Source organism: Aquila chrysaetos, chromosome 4 (genome assembly GCF_900496995.4).
Source record: "Aquila chrysaetos chrysaetos chromosome 4, bAquChr1.4, whole genome shotgun sequence".
NCBI lineage: Eukaryota > Metazoa > Chordata > Aves > Accipitriformes > Accipitridae > Aquila > Aquila chrysaetos.
Genome location: NC_044007.1, coordinates 66,237,351 through 66,255,126, shown reverse-complemented (window position 1 = coordinate 66,255,126; position 17,776 = coordinate 66,237,351). Strand labels below are relative to the sequence as shown.

At 42.1% G+C, this 17,776-nt stretch overlaps 1 protein-coding gene across 11 annotated transcripts in view; it reads right to left on the bottom strand.

The window, feature by feature from the left end:
* The window catches only part of CARMIL1 (capping protein regulator and myosin 1 linker 1), a 196,272-nt gene that overhangs the window by 113,690 nt on the left and 64,806 nt on the right, over positions 1 to 17,776 (bottom strand). For all 11 annotated transcript variants that reach the window (XR_003923014.2, XM_030011770.2, XM_030011761.2 and 8 more), the window contains one exon: positions 3,611 to 3,661. Coding sequence is in view for 10 of the 11 variants with exons in the window: in XM_030011770.2 (XP_029867630.1) it covers positions 3,611 to 3,661 (51 nt within the window). In the remaining variant the exon portion in view is untranslated. The remainder of the gene's footprint in view (positions 1 to 3,610; positions 3,662 to 17,776) is intronic.

Below are 17,776 nucleotides of genomic sequence, written 5' to 3'. Positions count from 1 at the left end.
AAAATATAGAACACATTCTAAACATCATCTACCTCAAACTATGAAATAATTTTTACAAGGTTTTAAAAAGCATAATCTCATTTATTACCTAAAATTATATTTTTTAAAAATCCTCTTAAAAGGCTATGACTGCCTCTCATTCGGGGACCCTTCAGTTACCAAGACAGCTAATTTCACAGTTTCCATTTTTTTTCAATCAAAACTTAATGAAAGCTGGCACTAGAAATATGTTCACAGACCTGAATTACACTCCCACAAATACTTCATACACTTATCTGTGGGCTTGATGACACATCCAACATTTACTAACGTTGCAATTACATTTTATATAGACTGTAGCAAGAATTAGTAGGTTTTAAGTATGGCACTTCTGTCCTATCAATCCATCTAGATTAGTGGAAATGAACTGACTGTGTTATCAATTAATATGTATAATATGATTGTAATAACCAGGGAACTGCTAAACTCCTGTACACAGCCCCTATCAGTTAATATTTAAAATAGGGAAACAATAACTAGACATGATTTAGGGTTTAGGAGCTAACTAACGAGGGGATCGAGTGCACCCTCAGTAAGTTTGCAGATGACACCAAGTTGGGAGGGAGGGTCGATCTGCTCGAGGGTAGGAAGGCTCTACAGAGGGATCTGGACAGGCTGGATCGATGGGCCGAGGCCAACTGTATGAGGTTCAACAAGGTTCAGTGCCACCAGGTCCTGCACTTGGGTCACAACAACCCCATGCAGCGCGACAGCCTTGGGGAAGAGGGGCTGGAAAGCTGCCCGGCAGAAAAGGACCTGGGGGTGCTGGTCCACAGCCGGATGAATATGAGCCAGCAGTGTGCCCGGGTGGCCAAGAAGGCCAACGGCATCCTGGCTTGTAAAAGAAATAGTGTGGCCAGTGGGAGCGGGGAAGTGATCGTCCCCCTGTACTCGGCACTGGTGAGGCCGCACCTCGAGTCCTGTGTTCAGTTTTGGGCCCCTCACTCCAAGACAGACATGGAGGTGCTGGAGCGTGTCCAGAGAAGGGCAACCAAGCTGGTGAGGGGCCTGGGGCACAAGTCTTACGAGGAGCGGCTGAGGGCACTGGGGTTGTTTAGCCTGGAGAAAAGGAGGCTGAGGGGAGACCTTATCGCTCTCTACAACTACCTGAAGGGGGTTGTAGTGAGGTGGGTGCTGGTCTCTTCTGTCAGGTGGCTGGAGATAGGATGAGAGGAAATGGCCTCAAGTTGCGGCAGGTGAGGTTTAGATTGGATATTATGAAAAATTTCTTTACTAAAAGGGTTGTCAGGCATTGGAACAGGCTGCCCAGGGAAGTGGTGGAGTCACCATCCCTGGAGCTGTTCAAAAACCGTGTAGACGTGGCATTTCAGGACATGGTTTAGTGGGCATTGGTGGTGGTGGGTTGATGGTTGGACTTGATGATCTTAAAGGTCTTTTCCAACCTAAACGATTCTATGATTCTATTAGACAATGGGGCTTTATGTTTATGTCAGAAGAGGTAATGGATTGTGGTCTGATCAACAAAACTTGAAGTAGGTAAAAGGTAATTCCTACAGGGGGAGATCGTGACCACCAACTCACTGACCACCTACTCAAATGATACCACCTACTCAAAAGACGACAACGAAGGAAGAAGACAAAGTCTGCATGCTAATTTACATGAGAGGTGAAGAAGAAAGAACCAATCATTAAGGGAAATAATAATGAATGTGTATTACTTAAGTATATAGATGTGGGAATTTTTGAGACAAAGGTGTGCTGTCTTGAGACAGGCACCCATTCATGCACATCAATCAAATTAATTTGAAAATACCTCGACTCTGTGTGTTATTGGCCTGCACACCGGGTAAATGAACCCCGTTTGGGGGACAACAATTGGACCCGAGTATAAAGTTATGAGGTGGCAATTGTAATGTCCTTGCTCTAAAGATATTTGTGTGAGTTGGTATTACAGTTAATCAACCTTTATTCCTTTTAACTTTGATCGTTGTTTAGTAGATACATCTCAACAGCATTGTTTAAGGAAAAGTGAAGCTTGGCATCAGATGTAGTAATAACAGTCACTCAGAACTGGCCATCTCAGCATACTCAATTGTGTGAGAGGTCCCTGGAGGCATAAAGTGTCTTTGCTGCATGTTCTCAGCTGTCTTGCTAGCAGTTACTGCATGCCAGTTATATGGAAGTTCTCGGGCTCAGAAAGCTTCTGAGCAGCTTTTGAAAATATTACAGACTTTAGAAAATCCAGTGACTTTCACTAATCCTGCTAGAAAAGAAATGCATTTGCAACCATCCTAATAGTTGTTCAGATATAAAAGTTTAAATTTGACAAAAACCATGAGCAGACACCGTTTTTTCTGATCACGTTTCTTCCATTTATCACTAAAGTAACAATTTTGTTGTAGTCTAGATTTCCATGAAAACAGAAACAAGTTTTCCAATTAAGTAAATCCATTTAATGAAAGGAGTTTTGAAAATAATCTGTAATGCTAAACTAGAAGTACAGCTATTCCTTAGTACACCGAGCCCTAGCCTTCAAGAGCTTTTTAATGAATTACAATGGCTTTGCTATTATCTAACAAGATCACCATCACCACCTGTCCATCATACTGCCACTGCACTGATGTCTGAGGTGTTCATCAATTGTCTCGATGTTTCCATGCAACCAGTCACCAAACCCTGTCTTAAAACAGGCTGCAAACTGCAGTGATCCAAAAGCCAACAGACAACCAACCAAAGATATCTGTGCCACAGGGACAGGGTGACCAACTGAGGGAAATAAATTTCAGCAGAAATTCAAACTAGTCATCCTACCTGTCAGTCAGCATCTTCAAATTATAGGTAAGGCACAGTCATATTTACGAGTGACCATAACTGAAAACCTGGTATCGGTTGTTCCATTTATTGATCCCGTTCTATAAAGCATAAACACACACACACACTTACACACCCACACAGACACACATATGTATGTGTAAAACACAACAAAATAGAACATATGCCAAATTCCCATTCACTGATTCCAAGCTGGACAAGAGATTTCTTCCACATCAGTCATTTTCGTTCATGTGGAAATTATCTCTCTCTGCTACAACAATCACTACGAATTGTCACAGGATTAGAAAAAATAATTCACTGGCATTAACAAGGCAGGTTGGCAAGATGCTTTTCAAAATGAACCCCAGAAATCATCAGAAAACAGCAGAATTTAATAAAACTCAACAGAATTTCTGTCTCCAAATCAAATACATTTCTATTTGACACTACAAACACTAAAGGGAATAATGCCATCAGCTTGTTTGGACATAAACTGTTCCACTACAAAGGTTATCAGGCTCATCTCACAGTTCTTCAGGTCGGTGTTTCCAACATAATTCTTCATCCACCTGCATTTCTAGAAATTAAAAATCCTCTGAAACAGTGTATATAAATTGACAAATCCATTTAAGACAGACACTAATGGAAGCACCATTCTAACTCAACACCATGCGACACACCATTCCTCAATTTTTTTTTAAACAGATGCACATGTATAACTAAAATATGCTAAGTTCCTGCAACTTACATTTGTATCTAAAAAACCAGAGTATTTACAGAAACACAGTGGCTTTACCTTGGTGGGAATCCGAGATGTTAAAAGAAATGCCCGACATGATGCCAACACCTATTGTAAAAAGAAGAACAGAATTTGTAAGAAATATTTATCAGGAATGTTATTAAAGATTCTTTTCCAGGAAAATCCTGAAACCAGAGGGAAAAAGCCTCTAGTAGTGAGTGTTGATTCCCTTTGCTGTCATACACCGAAGGAAGGAAAACTGGGCTCAGATCCAGTAGAGCATAGTGAAGAGACTGCTGCAATCTGATCAGCTATAAGCTAGTTAGTACAGCATCGAGCTGCAAGAAATTTATTTAATCAATCTCTCAAGAACATCTAATAGCAATCTTAGTGACATTTTAAAAAGAAGCAAGATTAAGAAGTCCTACCAGGAACATATGATGTACTCAAATATAACAAAAATATGCAAAATAAACATGATATTATTAGTAATACAAGAGACCATAAGCAAACATTTGTTTTTAGACACACTCAGTGTATTTATAGAGTAACAATGCAAAGACGTCTCATTGACACCACCTGCATTTCTTCTCCAGCAAGGACAATGGAAAAACGTGGTTTGATTAGTGAGACCAGTGACTCTGGGGAGAAAACACAACAAAACAAATATTTCGGAAGTTATTGCCAATCAAAATATAATGATCTATAAAAATACCACTCCAATCTCCAGTAGCACATCCCACTCACAGATTTTACGCTTTGCAAAAGGAATGACTCATTTTGCAAAACTAGAGTATTGCTTTTTTATTTATCTGCCTACAGAATTAGCTACTGTTGGCTCCATCTTTTTCCAGACAAAAAACTGAAACGAACTTAATTCAAACATCCGGATCCAAATCCCGCAGGACATGTGGAGCTCTTCACACAGCTGGGACCTCCTGAACCCAGTTCTGCTTGGTAAGCATCCATCTCCAGGTGAGCAGGTTGACACAAAACATGTTCCTTGCTTGGAGAGCAAGAACCAGCCTGAGAAGGCAACCCAGCACCCAGCTCCAAATGCCATTCAGATGCTTCAGAGATTGAATTTCAGCTTCAGCATCTCAGCTGAAACACATCTTGCTAAAACCTAAGAGCATGAATGTTGCTATATGCTAGTGTTGGATTTTAGCAGACTGTTTCAGGGTTGATGTGATTAGACCTAGTGCTCTGGTTATCACTGATGTAGATAGACCCAAACCTTTGTGGAATAGTAACCACTGCCTCCGGTAAGGCTCACCCCTTCACTGAAGGCCTGTTATGCTGGCTGGCATACCCAGGCCGTCAGACAGACCTGCCTCGTCCCCTTGCGCTCACGCATGGGGGAGAAACAGTCTCTCCTGCTCTCCTCCCAGCTGTGCCTATCGCAAGTACGCCTTCTGCAGTACAGCATGCAGAGAAAGGGGATGGGCGAGTCAGAGGGGTTTTACCACAACCGCAGTTTCCCCAGCCAGACAGCATCTCTCTCTCACAGTGATAAAACCTTGATTCTTTCCCCTTCCCCACCCAGCTCCTCAGGGCAGCCGCCCACAGTAGGTGCACCTCACTCTCCTGGGAGCCCCTGGGGAGAATCACACCCTCAGTCACACCCCTGTGTGCTCACAAGAAAAGTTTCCCTATCAGTAAGACTGCCCCTCTTGCCCATCATCACACCCACAAACAAGCTGCCCAGCTCTGAAGAGGGGTAGGTGATCAGGCACCCTCCCTGCACCACCATCACCAGCAAAATGCCTTCAGACCAGTAGGCAGAGGAGCTGCAACAGCTTCTCCTGATCTGCTTCTGCTCGCCACGTCTCAGGTGCAGAAGTGAGATAGTCAGGGGAAAGGACAGCTTTTGAAGAGCTGCTTTCTGTATATACCTTCTAGGTAGTGACCTACAACATTAGAGGGATCAGTGTTCGTGTGTATGCCACCACAGTGGGACAGCTGGTTACGGGAAAATCATGTCACAATCCTGTTATAAAACATTTGCCTGCATATATGGGTTCAAGCTACTTCATGAGCATTGACAAGGTCCCTTTAATGTGATTACAGTACACGAGCCGTCCAAATAACAAAGTTAAATGCAAACCAGGTAACCAGAAGGCTGTAACACAAATATGTTGGAAAAGGATGTTCCAACAGAGCACGTCAGTGTATATTCTCATGGTAGATGTAGCAATGCTCCCAAAATGATCTTGCTAAAACCAACAAAGCTGAAGTACCCACTTACCTTAAGAAGATGTAGTTACATACAAAGGAGAGGACTACTGTAAGATGATAGTCCCCATTCAGCCGGTAAAGAAATGACTCCTGAGCAAATACAATGGTACAAAAAAGCCCGAGCCCTCTAATCCAGTAACACTGAGGTTTCTACAGTTCTCACAGTTGAGACTGTCACAAACAAGTAAGAATTTGATTTTTACATAAAGTCAATTGAAGCCAAGGTCAACTATTATTGCAAAATTAAAGACATCTGCATTTTAACATCACCGTTTTTCTTCACATTTAGCAACACAGTAGCCTCTACTCCAAATCAACTTGAGACTTGTTGGATAAGCTGCAAAACATGAACAGTTTTCAGTGACCTCTTTCTCCTCAATAAGGCTTCAGTGCATAAATAAATAATGGCTATTAAGACACTGGCTCTCCCATGTCAATAGGATTCTGCACGGTTGTTAGTACTTGCAAGGGCAACAGAACATATATTATAGACTACTTAAACCAACGTATCACTCTATTCCTTCCCTTGTGAAATACCATGCTGGCGCCAAAGGCAGTGGCATCCGGAGGTGTTTTCACACTGACAGTTCCAAGGCCCCTTTTAAGCACAGAGCTATTTTTTGTGAAGGAAATCCTAGGTCTCTCTGCATTCCTCTGACATGAATAACGAGTATGTGCTTAATTGCACAATTGTCTAGGGCTTTCAGAAGTATCCAGGAGTGCTGCGTTTTATGAATAGGCAAATTCTAGATCTCCTGGAGTTTTTAATTTCTTCATACAAAGAAACCAAAAAGCAAAAGTAGCCACCAGTTACTCTCTAGCAGTTCTCAAACATTTTACGGAAAAGATTCTGCCACTGTTATACTTATTTTGTACCCAGGGAACCTTGAGTACAGGAGGAGTGTCATGATGAAAATCACTTTGAAAACCAGAGACTCGGAGGAGCAGACCAGGGACAACTCTAAACAAAGTGCTCCCTCCCTTCACAACCCGTCAGGAATGTCAGCTGGGCACAGTGTATAACCTACCTTATCTTCTGATAAGAAAATGATCACTTGTTCAGCTGAAGGAGACACAGCCCCATTCCTCCATAACCATTTTGTTTGGCCACAAGTAGTATTCAATCATCAATAAAGTTAAAAGATCCCATCAAAAGATAAACACATGCAGGGTAAAGAGACTCAGGAGTGGATTCATGCTTTAACACACTTGCAAACCCTTTGGCTTACAAGTGACGGATGTGAAGGCAGCAAGCACATCCAGGCGAATTATATACAGGGTACATAACTTGGCTGCTGCTCCATGGAAGGGACAATAAAAGAGAATTACATTTAGTCTACAGTAGCTTTGGTCTGTCTTCCTACTCTGCCTTTTTTCAAGCACAAAATAGGATTATCATTTGAATGTTAAATGACTCGTACTCACACACAGATACCCAAGTTGAAGATTTCTTAATGTTTTTATCACTCCAAATTCCTTAATACTCCCTACACTGCTCACAATGTACATAAAAAGTCAAAATTTGGAAATTAATTTGGAAACGTTCACCAAAAACATACCCTGCAAATTATTTCTCCGGAGACTCATGGCCTACAAGGTCATCTTCTATTTACCAGAATAATTTGTTTCAGTAAATAAAATTAATTTGAACACAGATCCTCAGCAAGTATATCAATGAAACATAAACATACAGATGCATTTCTTGATTTATTATCAAATCCCAGCCTTATTACCCATTTTAGCACTGTAAGTTAAATTAACAGGGCTGCACTGGGTTAACCCAGCCACCCTACCTGGCAGTCAGTCTTGGGAAGATCATTAGAGCAACACAGCTCTGTGCTAATTGCATCTATTTTGCCAGACAGATCACAGCAACTCAAAGCAGTTTCAAATTCACAAGCAAATGAAATATTTTTTTAAAAAATCACTACTACCCTTTTTAAAATGCCCAGGAATAAAGAGTTCTGGAAAACACAGTGAGTGTACACAGCTTCGTGATTAAATATAAAACAAAATGAAACCACCTCAGCACTTCATGGGCCCCAGGAAGTCGCATGAAGCTCGTTCCACTCACTAGCACAGATGTTTTAAAATTTCCCTCTACTGAAATCTCAAAAAAAAGATGGATTAGCCAAATGTTTTTCTCTTGCTGGAAACTGATTGACATAGATATTAAAAAACAAACAAACAAAAACTTAGTATTTTTTTGATCAACTGTTGCAGTTTTACATCTTAAAATACACTCTCTGATCCTTTTCTTCCACCGTAGTTTCTTTCTCCCCCAGCAACTGCCATTTTGTCAGCCTCAAAACTGCTTCTGTCTCTTCCATTATAATTTACTTGAGGAAAGAAACTGTGATGCATTTTCTTATTTAGATATCCCTCATTTTGAGAATTCCTTGAAGTCCAGAAGACAGTTGCTTTTGTTTATATACCTCTTAGTAGCAACATCCCCATTTTTATTATTATTCATTACCATTATTATCCCAAATATCATCATTATTTTTTAAGTTTCCACACTTATTAGTTGCTTTATGGTTTCTATCATAAGTTTTCCATTACTACTACCAATTCAATATCTAATGTACACATAATAACATGAGGTAAAGCAGCAGCACTAATACAGTTTTTGTTTTGTTAACGTATGGATGAATCAATACACGTTAGAGCATCCGGTCTCTCGCAGTCCCTATAGGATCGACCATTCATTTCCCGGGTTGCATGCCTGATGTTGTAAATGCTCCATCTTGAAGCAACTGGAGTTCGATTAGATAAAAGGCGCCTTTCAGCACCATGTTAGAGATAGAGCTGGTTTCAAGCAAGGTAGTCTCTGTTAAAAGCACTGAGCCTCCCTACACAAAGCAGCTAGCTGACATCCTGGAGGTCCTTCTGGAAGCCTAATTAGCTCTGGCACAACACGAACGTGTATGCTGCTTCTGAAATGGTGGTGTCACTTGGCATATGGTGGGTTTCTCTGCAGAGCAGCAACACCAGCAAAGCAGCCCAGTTCAGCCCCAATCTAAGGGCTCAGAGCCCCACCACCTTCACCCACAGCCCTCTCAGTTGTCTGAGGTTGAATTTGACTCTGATCATTTGGTCTCTGCTACTTTTAGTGTCACCTATGATAAAAACAATGACAAACCTCATTCATTCCTTTTCCAAATGCCTACTTATTTATCCACCAACACTAAAGCAGTCTTTTGTAGCTGGGGAAGATCCTTGGGGAAAGGGTTAGTGCAATTCAGTTCTTGGCATTCACACCAAAAACCAGAATTTCTCCCTCCATGAGCTGACCTTAGCCAAGTTGAACACATTCCCAGGCTTGCCTAAGTCGCCGGTGCCTACGTGACCAACCAAAGACCTACGCAAAACACACCCCAGAGCAGACCCTCAGCAGTAAGGGAAGCTGTTATTTGCATCAGTACAATTCTCTCCTGCTCAAGACGGGGGCAAGCTCTGCAGCACAACTAATGACCTCGGCCATCCCCACGAAGGACTGCTCTGCTGCGTGTTTCTCTACGATCATTCCTGAAGTCAACCACAGCTTTCTCAACAAGTTCCCCTTGCTGGAACCACGGACGGAGAGCCTGCCTGCCTGCCATCTGCCCTGCCACCAGCACACCGTGCGGAGCGCAGGTTTTCACTGGTCCTTACTGCTGCTGTGCTGCATTAAAATCCTCAAGCCTCATCTGTTATGGGCCACCAATCTCCATATTTTCTGGATGGCAAAGAATGATATGGGGAACAGTTTTTAGTTGAAATGGGTTTTTACAGAAAAGTAGGGTCAGATATCAGAACTGCTGGCAATAAATCTTCTGTGTTTAAAGAGAGAAGAGGCACCTTTCAAATTCATTTAGTGAACAAGACAGGGGACACCACAAGATGGCATAACGGAGTGTTTCATTCAAGTTTCCCTTTCACTCTAAGTTAGGGAGAACTCTTTCAACAGAAATGCTTATTTAGCTGTTGGAGAGCTGTTCCAATATGCAGACCAGTTTCTACTTCAGAGGCAACAATGAACAAGTCCTGCCTAGAAGATACTTAAGAAAAAAGTATTCTCATTTTTAAATTGACAAAAAACGAGGCATGGACATGCCAAGAGGTTTGCCTAAAACAAAAGGGCAAAATGAAGTGGCAAAGCTTGGAAGAGAAGCTTCGAGTAAATGGTTCCTAATTCTGGAGTATGAGAGGAAACAACATAGCTTGGAGGTTTATCAGCAAATTAAAACAAAATCTCTTGCCTAAACCAAATTTGCTCGGTAGCTCCTCCAACAACTATAACAAGACTACTACTATCACCTTCAGGCAGTGTCCTAGCCCTGTGAACTGTTTGTAAAGGATGCATGAATCAAATTTGGCTTCTTTAACACCTGGAGCACAAGTAAATACAAACACTTGCTATAACCCTGTCTGCAATACGCAAAGGACTCGGCTATTCCAATAAAGGTTGAATTTCAGAAGATACTGACAGGGGTTCAGCTTTGGCTGGACACCACCAATGGCAGCAACAGGAGCCATGGGCACCCCAACTGCCAGCCCCTGTCACTTGAGGTAGCTTGTGATGTGGTCACCAGTGGTGCAGACTGGGACTCCCCTGATTCAGAGACTCTGCAGTCACGAATTTTGTATCGTATCCTATCGTTTCCATTAACTGCAAGGCTGCCTGTGGAGGGGCGGCCATCTATTGCATGTGTGCGCAGGGCTCCGTTGTTCTTTCAACCAGTCAGACATGGAACAGATTTTCATGGCCTCCTGAGAGATGTCCAACACAGAGCAGTTAAGCCGAGGTGACCCCCTGCAGACTGCAAAACCTCCTTGCTGTGTTCTTCTCACCGCCACACAATTCCCAAGAACAAAAAACCATAGTGCTGTAAAGCACTAAATACCAGAAGACCTAACTACTACCCTATTATTTAAGCCTGCTCTGAGTCATGAAAATAGGCGACACAGAGCAGCAGCATTTCACGGATACAAAGTCCTCTCCATGGCACTGGACCCAGTCTGGGCTGACCGCAGCTGGGGGTAGAGGAGGGGAGCAGGCTCAACGACATACATTCATTTGTAACTCATCAATGAGGCATACAACCCCAAAGGGGTTTTTCCTTCTCTGTACCTACGTTACACCTAAATAGGTCACTAGCACATTGGTGCTAATACACCTTTATTCCAATTTTTTTTCCCACTTTTGCTCTCCTCTGCATACAGCCATTACACAGATTCACTGCCTCGATTCGGGGTATGAAGTGCCACAGCAGGATACATTCCCCACATACCAGCCTTTTACGATGTTCTAGCCCCCAATACTTGGTTAAATAACAGGTTGAAAACACGCTGCTTACGTGTAATTCAAAAGGCCCTGGGCTCCAGCATTTTCTGTGCAACAATTTTTTATGTTCTCGCATTACTTCTCTCCATCATAAAAAGAGCGTACAGGCACCCTTTAGAAAAACCCTCCCACTACCTATCCCTGGTGTTAATAGTAAGAAACATCCGTACACCTTCCCTCTTCCTACACAGACCCCCTTTCTGGGTTTACAGACAGCAGGTAAGAGACTGGAAGCATTTTGGTGTGCTGCGTATGATGCTGTTTCTATGCAGAAGCAGCTGGAAATAGATTTTGCTATTGCAGAGCTTTTATTCTTCCCTTTAATTTTATCACTTAGAAATGCCAGATTAAACGTTTTGCAGATTAAACGTTTTGCAGGTGACGAGGTTGCTCTCTTTGTAAGTATGTCACATGCAAACATAATACAGAATTTTAAAGACCAGGAAACAAAACAAAAACTTCAGGGGCAGAGGAAATGCCATTTGATCCATAATGCAAGCGTTTTGTAAGAAACTCTTCTAACAACCATTCATATTTGCTTTTAGTTATCAACAATTAAATGAAGATTCAGTTAGTAAAGTGCAATGCACTTAGCTCCACTTAATATTAAAATAAAATAAATAAGCAGTGTAAAACAATTTTCCTCAATACACAGTGCCAAAAACCACAGTCTCAATAACATTGACCTTGGACAGCCCCGAGAGCTAAGGGCCAGAGAAATGTGTCAGCTTAATAAATCTGTAGAATTAAGTCTTTTTTGTCTTCTCCATGGCATATACAAATTGAAACACAGAACCAAATCAATGGGTGGAAAGTTATGAAAACATCCAAGCCGAGGCAGGTCTCTCCCACAGAAACCACTGTTACAGGTACAAAACCCTCTTCCCCATTAGGTCCAGAGGGGATTACTCAAGATCTGTTCCTCTACATCACTTCAGGAGCCTCACTGCAGACCTCAGGTGCACTCTGATTTCCTCTTCTTCCTTTTGCTTCCCCACAGAACCCTTTTTCTATCTCTATCACCTGTAAAATACAAAGTACCCACTGGAACTAACACGACTGTTACAGCCACTCCATCCTTAATCACCTGAGGTATGCTGCAAGTCTTCATCTTTTTATACTTTGATATCTTAAGACCATCAATCTTTCAAAAAAGGAATGGTGCTTAAGTGCTGGAACTAGCCACCTGGTCATTTAAAATCCTCAAAAGCCACCACTATACTCCCAGCCCCCAAACTCAGATTTTTTTATTATACTGTTTTACGTTTTATACGGTGGTCTCTTTTACAGTTATTTTATTTCTAGTGTATCACATTCCCCCTCTGTGAAAGAAACCTTTTCTTTCAGAGCTTTAAAACACCTCCCAGAAATGGGAAGAAGAGAACAAATTACTCCCCTGTTCCTGCACAAGAAGGCAGGGCTGGAAGGGACCTCCCTTTCACTGCCCATTGCCATCCCCCCATGCAACTCCTTTCCCATAGCTCCCATACTTTATTATTTAAGCACTGGGAGGTGAAGATGGCTGAGGCATCCTCTGTTGGCTTACGCAGTGCCGACCACCCACCCACCAGCTTAGCTGATGAGTAGCTAGCATCTGGGGAAAACACACAAAAGCTTCTCTGTCAGGCACTTTATACTCTTACAGCCAGGGGAGCTAAATAACCGAGGTGTGAACAACATCCCCACTCCCATCATGCAGGTGCATGATGTTGGATGGATTTCTTTCTTAACGGAATTCTGCACCAGATGACAAATCCCAGCTCGAAGTCCTTTCCCCTGCTCCCACTCTGTATCTAGCAGGCAGGAAACCCAGAGGCCAGGCCAGCTTTGGGCAGTGACACAGCTGATTGCGTCTGGCTTGCCCTTAGACAGAAATTCAGGAATTGCCACATTCCAGGAAAGCAATTTTGCCTCTGACATCCTGCAAAAAAATACTTGCAGTTTCACCCCACCCCCAACACACACGCCGTCTTGTCTGCCTGAGAAGTACAAAATGCATGCACTGGGCAAAAACATCTAAGTAATTTTTGATGGAGGATCATTATTCTTTGTGCTGATTTTTAGAAGTCATATAATGTCAATTATCTAATGCTGTTCATTATTAAAAATGAATATGCTCCTGTCCAATATAAAAGCTGGTTTAATACTTTCTGGTTTTGTGAAGATTCTTATTTAAATGTATCACACTAATATTGCCTGTGTTTTACTTGTACAGCTTCTTATACAGTATATTAACCTGACAAAATGCATGTAATAATTAAATATCCTTATTTATCTGAGAAGATCATCAATTTCTAACAGCCAAATGGAAATTAAACTTCCAAAAAATGGCAGAAACCATGCTAAAAAACGGAAATTACAATCCACTGAATGCCAAACCAACAAATAATTCTGCTCTTCAAACTTAGGAGTTAAGTGTAACAACTGTAACACTTGCTACCCAACACTCAGTAAAGACTCAGCTCCTAGCTATACAGAAGACTCCAGTGGTTTGTAAACTACCATTGCCTCTGAAAAATTGGAAAAAATTCAGCTTGCTTCCCCCAAAAGCCTTCACAAGATTCTGATGCAAAGGTCTTCTAAGTCAAACTGTTTCTCAGAACAATTTTGTGGGTGAAATTCGGGTTTGTAAGCACTGAGCCACATGCTTGATGCTGCTTAATCATTGTTCATTTCAGAACCCGAGTCTCAGAGAAGAAGAAAGCTTTTTAAAAGGTTACATCACTACTGTGAACTTGAACAACTTGCTCAGCTTGTCAGTGCAACCTACAAAAATGTAAAGCTAACTAGATCCTTCCGGGCTTTATCATTTTATCTAGAATTATGATTTACAAGCTCCTCAATTTGCAGACTCTCTTAATTTTTGCTGTGGAGGTACAGTCTGCCAAAAAGGAAAGTAAACCTGAGAACAGCCTTCACTCTATTTAGATGGTAGGTTTGCAGGCAACACTCTGCCCCGTTCCCCAGCCAGCCAAGCCTTTGGTTCCTCTTAGCCAAGCCTTTCCCCCATCCATTCTGGAACTGCTTAAGCTCTTCTGCTGACCAAGCCAACCTGCTCTCCAGAGCTTTTTGCTGGGGTACGTGAGGCACAGGGGGCTCATGGAGCAGTGTGAGGAGCAGCAGCGCTGGGCCAGGCTGAGCAGCCGGAGCAGCCCCTGGGAGCTGGCAGCACAATCCCCCAGCGTCGGGAACTGACAGACCCGCTTTCTCGCAAGCCAGGCTGCAATCTCAAGCGGTCACTCTTGCACACACCCCTAAAAATCACCCTGCAGACAGACCACAGATTCACAAACTGTAATTGAGACATCAAAGGAATTGCCAACAGAGGAAAAGCTGGTATAGGGCGCCAAATAAGAAGAGAAGGTGAGCACCCACTTGGCTCAGCAGCAGAGCTTGCACTGTGGTAAGACCAGCTCCCCCCACAGCCTGAGCCCCATGTGCCACCAGCGCTGAACCACCAGATGGGCCCAGCACAGCCGAAGGCAGCCTCTTCTGCAGGCAAATGCATGACCGCAACAAACCTAGGTCAGCTTAGCAGCAATATGGCCCAGATACCAACAGCAGCAGCACAGGAACCCGGTCCTCTAGGTGACCTAACTGCCTAACAACTTCCCCATCCCACAGGCAGGTCTTTCAGGCTAGACTGAGCTCCACGCTACTGTAAGTTATCCTGGTTTTATGGAAATTTAAGGCTTCCTTGAATAAGACAAGTCAGAAGGTATCCTGACTGCAGCATGGAAGCAGTTTACAGCACGCGCTTTCTAGGCTTCCATTTTTCCAAGCACCACCATGCTCTTGCCATCAAGACAGCTCCACTAGTGATGAAAACAGAGAGAAAAATTAATACAGACAAAACTTTAAGAAGCCAGGATGCCTTTAAGCACAGGATCCCCGGGTCTATTACCCCTAGCTGTTCAGTAGCATGGCTGAAAACCCACTCATTCTCCTACCAGTGGAGATGTACTGCTTTTAATAAAGCTGGGAAGCCTTCAGCTGAAATTCAGCACATCATAGACAGAATTTTTCATGCTGTATCTTTTCAATGCTTTACCTTTTGGACTCTGACACAGGGTGTTTACACACACAGTTTGTGTCTTTATTATGTTCTTAAGGTGGGCAGTTCCTAAAAAGAAACAAAACCCCAAAGGCCTTCAGCCTACTACAGTGAAACCCTTAAACACAACTTTAAACCTAAAATGTTAATCATCACAGCTTCAAAGCCAATGTGAGACAAAGCCCATACTGAAATCGTCTTGAACCATCTCACAGAAGTATTGCTGTTATTTCCTTTTTTTTTTTTTTTTTTTTTTAAAGTTGTGGTTTCTTTTATTCTTCATGTTGGCAAATGGAATTTTTTTTACTGCAAAACCAAAACCAAAACCAAATGTTGGTAACTATATTTCACAATAATGTACAAGTGCTTATCCTTCAAAAAACTATTACAAATGTTCAGTTTCCAGGGTAGACTCCATCCAGTTGCTACTGTTATCTTTCCTTGTCACCTATTAACTTCAGGTGGGATTTTAATACTTATTTTAGGTAGTGCAAGATCTCACAAGTATGAAGTTTTAGTTTGGTTAAATGACAGTCCATCTAAGTTTAGTTTGTAAAAGCAAGGCTTGCAAGTGCAATTTTAAGTTTCTGCCAGTTATAAACTATGGTATTAATATATACACACCAGTTTAGCTAAATTTGCTTCTAATGTGACTGTCATCCCTAGCCTAATTAAGTTCACAATAACACTGATTAACTATTGCTGGAGTTACATCATCCATCAACTACTTAAACTCACCTGGATTCAGTCAATTTTGCTGGTCTTCTCACACAAGCCAGAAAGGAAAATACCATTCAATTGTGCTGCCTAAATGGCTGATCAATGTATGTAATCATGATTTTTCAACTCATTTATCATCTCTTCCCAAGATTTTTCATTGCTGAAAGTTCTAAATATGTTTTCTTTTCCTTTTGTTGAGCATTGATACTTATATCAACACAGAAATTTTGTACAAGTAAAATTAGAACTTTAAAAAAAATCACTGTAAAGTTTCTGAGTTACACAGATAAGCTCCCAAACACACCATAAATGAATGATCACAGTCTTGTTAGCAGGTTTGCAGAAAATTGCACCCGACAGAACATCAGATACATTGAAGATTTGAACTCTGCCCACACACACTCACGTTATTGGACTATTAACTTCATTATTCAGATGAGCATGTTAATGATGTCAGTAAAGCACAGCCATCAAAACTCAAAACCTCCCACCACAACTGCAACACTGAAACACCCCCCCAGCCTTGTTTTATCTTCCATTTCTTCTATAAGAGGCTCCTGCGATCACTCAATTTGTCCACACCACCATTTGTTATTTTCTTGCAGAGTGTGTACAGATGTCTCCTCTTTCCCTTTCCTAAACCCCAGCATTTCTCACACAGCAAGCGCACCAAGAGATGAAGACAAGGAAAAGAAAGCATCCACATCAATGTGTCTGTGGTGAAATTTTGACTTTTCAAATTCAGTTGCATTGCAGAGTTCCCACCAATTTTGAAAGGGCCACTACTTCCCCCTTGGTCATAAACTAGATGAGAAATTAAGATATCTTCTGTCCTCAGGTATAGATTTCTCCTAAAGTAGTGGTCAAGGGAGATGGAAACAACAGGACACTCTACTGATAGCTACTCCAGGCTGAGTAAAGAAGCTCCAGGAGACATTACTTTGCTCAAGCTAAAACAACAAGGTCACCCACTACCCAATGCATTTAAAAGAAAAAATAAAAACTGGCTTTTCACCTCAGTCTCATAAAGTATGTTTTTAATGAGGCCACTCCCACCCTAGAAGCTATGACCATAAACAGACATGTGCTTAAGGCCCTAATTTAAAAATGCAGATGACAAAAGCCAGTAGGAATAACCCCTTCAAGAAAAGATGCCAAATACCAGGGTTTGAAATTAATATCAATATATCCTTACGCCCACTCTGCATGACAAAGACCACAATGCTTCATCCAACAATATCGGCATGGGGCCTGTAACTTCGGCTCCTCAGCCTGACACCTCAGAGCAGCTTCAGAAGCTGAGTGTGTGTTGCGGTTGCTAATAAAAAGTCTGAAGAATTTTGCTTTAGAATATGCAACAGGGGCACGGGGAGGCAGTTTCACTTTTCCTGGAGCCACATGAAAATCTGTAAGAGCTTTCAAAGTACATCATTGACCCACTTGTGGCACAAATCAATTAATTCTATGAAGTTTCTGAATCCCAGTAAATTAGCTAGGGAAGCACAACTTTCTCCTCTTCCTCAAGGTTCACAATTTATGCTCTGATCCTGGTTGTAATGATCATGTCACTATAAACACATGCTGAATGAACCACAGCTGTCTGGAAACACTGGTACTCAATAATGCTCCCTCCAAAGTGGTTAAAGGCTGTAGACCACAGGCTTCCAGGAGCCCTGCACAGGGCCAGTACTGCAACAGCCTGGTGGGGCCACCACAAATGAACAAGCATAGCAACCCTGAAAAAATGAGGTCACCAAATGGAGATGTGATGTAAGACACAACCAGTCAGGGCCAAGCCTTGGCTTTCATAATCTGGGTATCGTTCCTGGGGAGGGGAACATGAAACGGATACTTCCCTGCAGTCAAACTGGAAAGAGATTTTAAT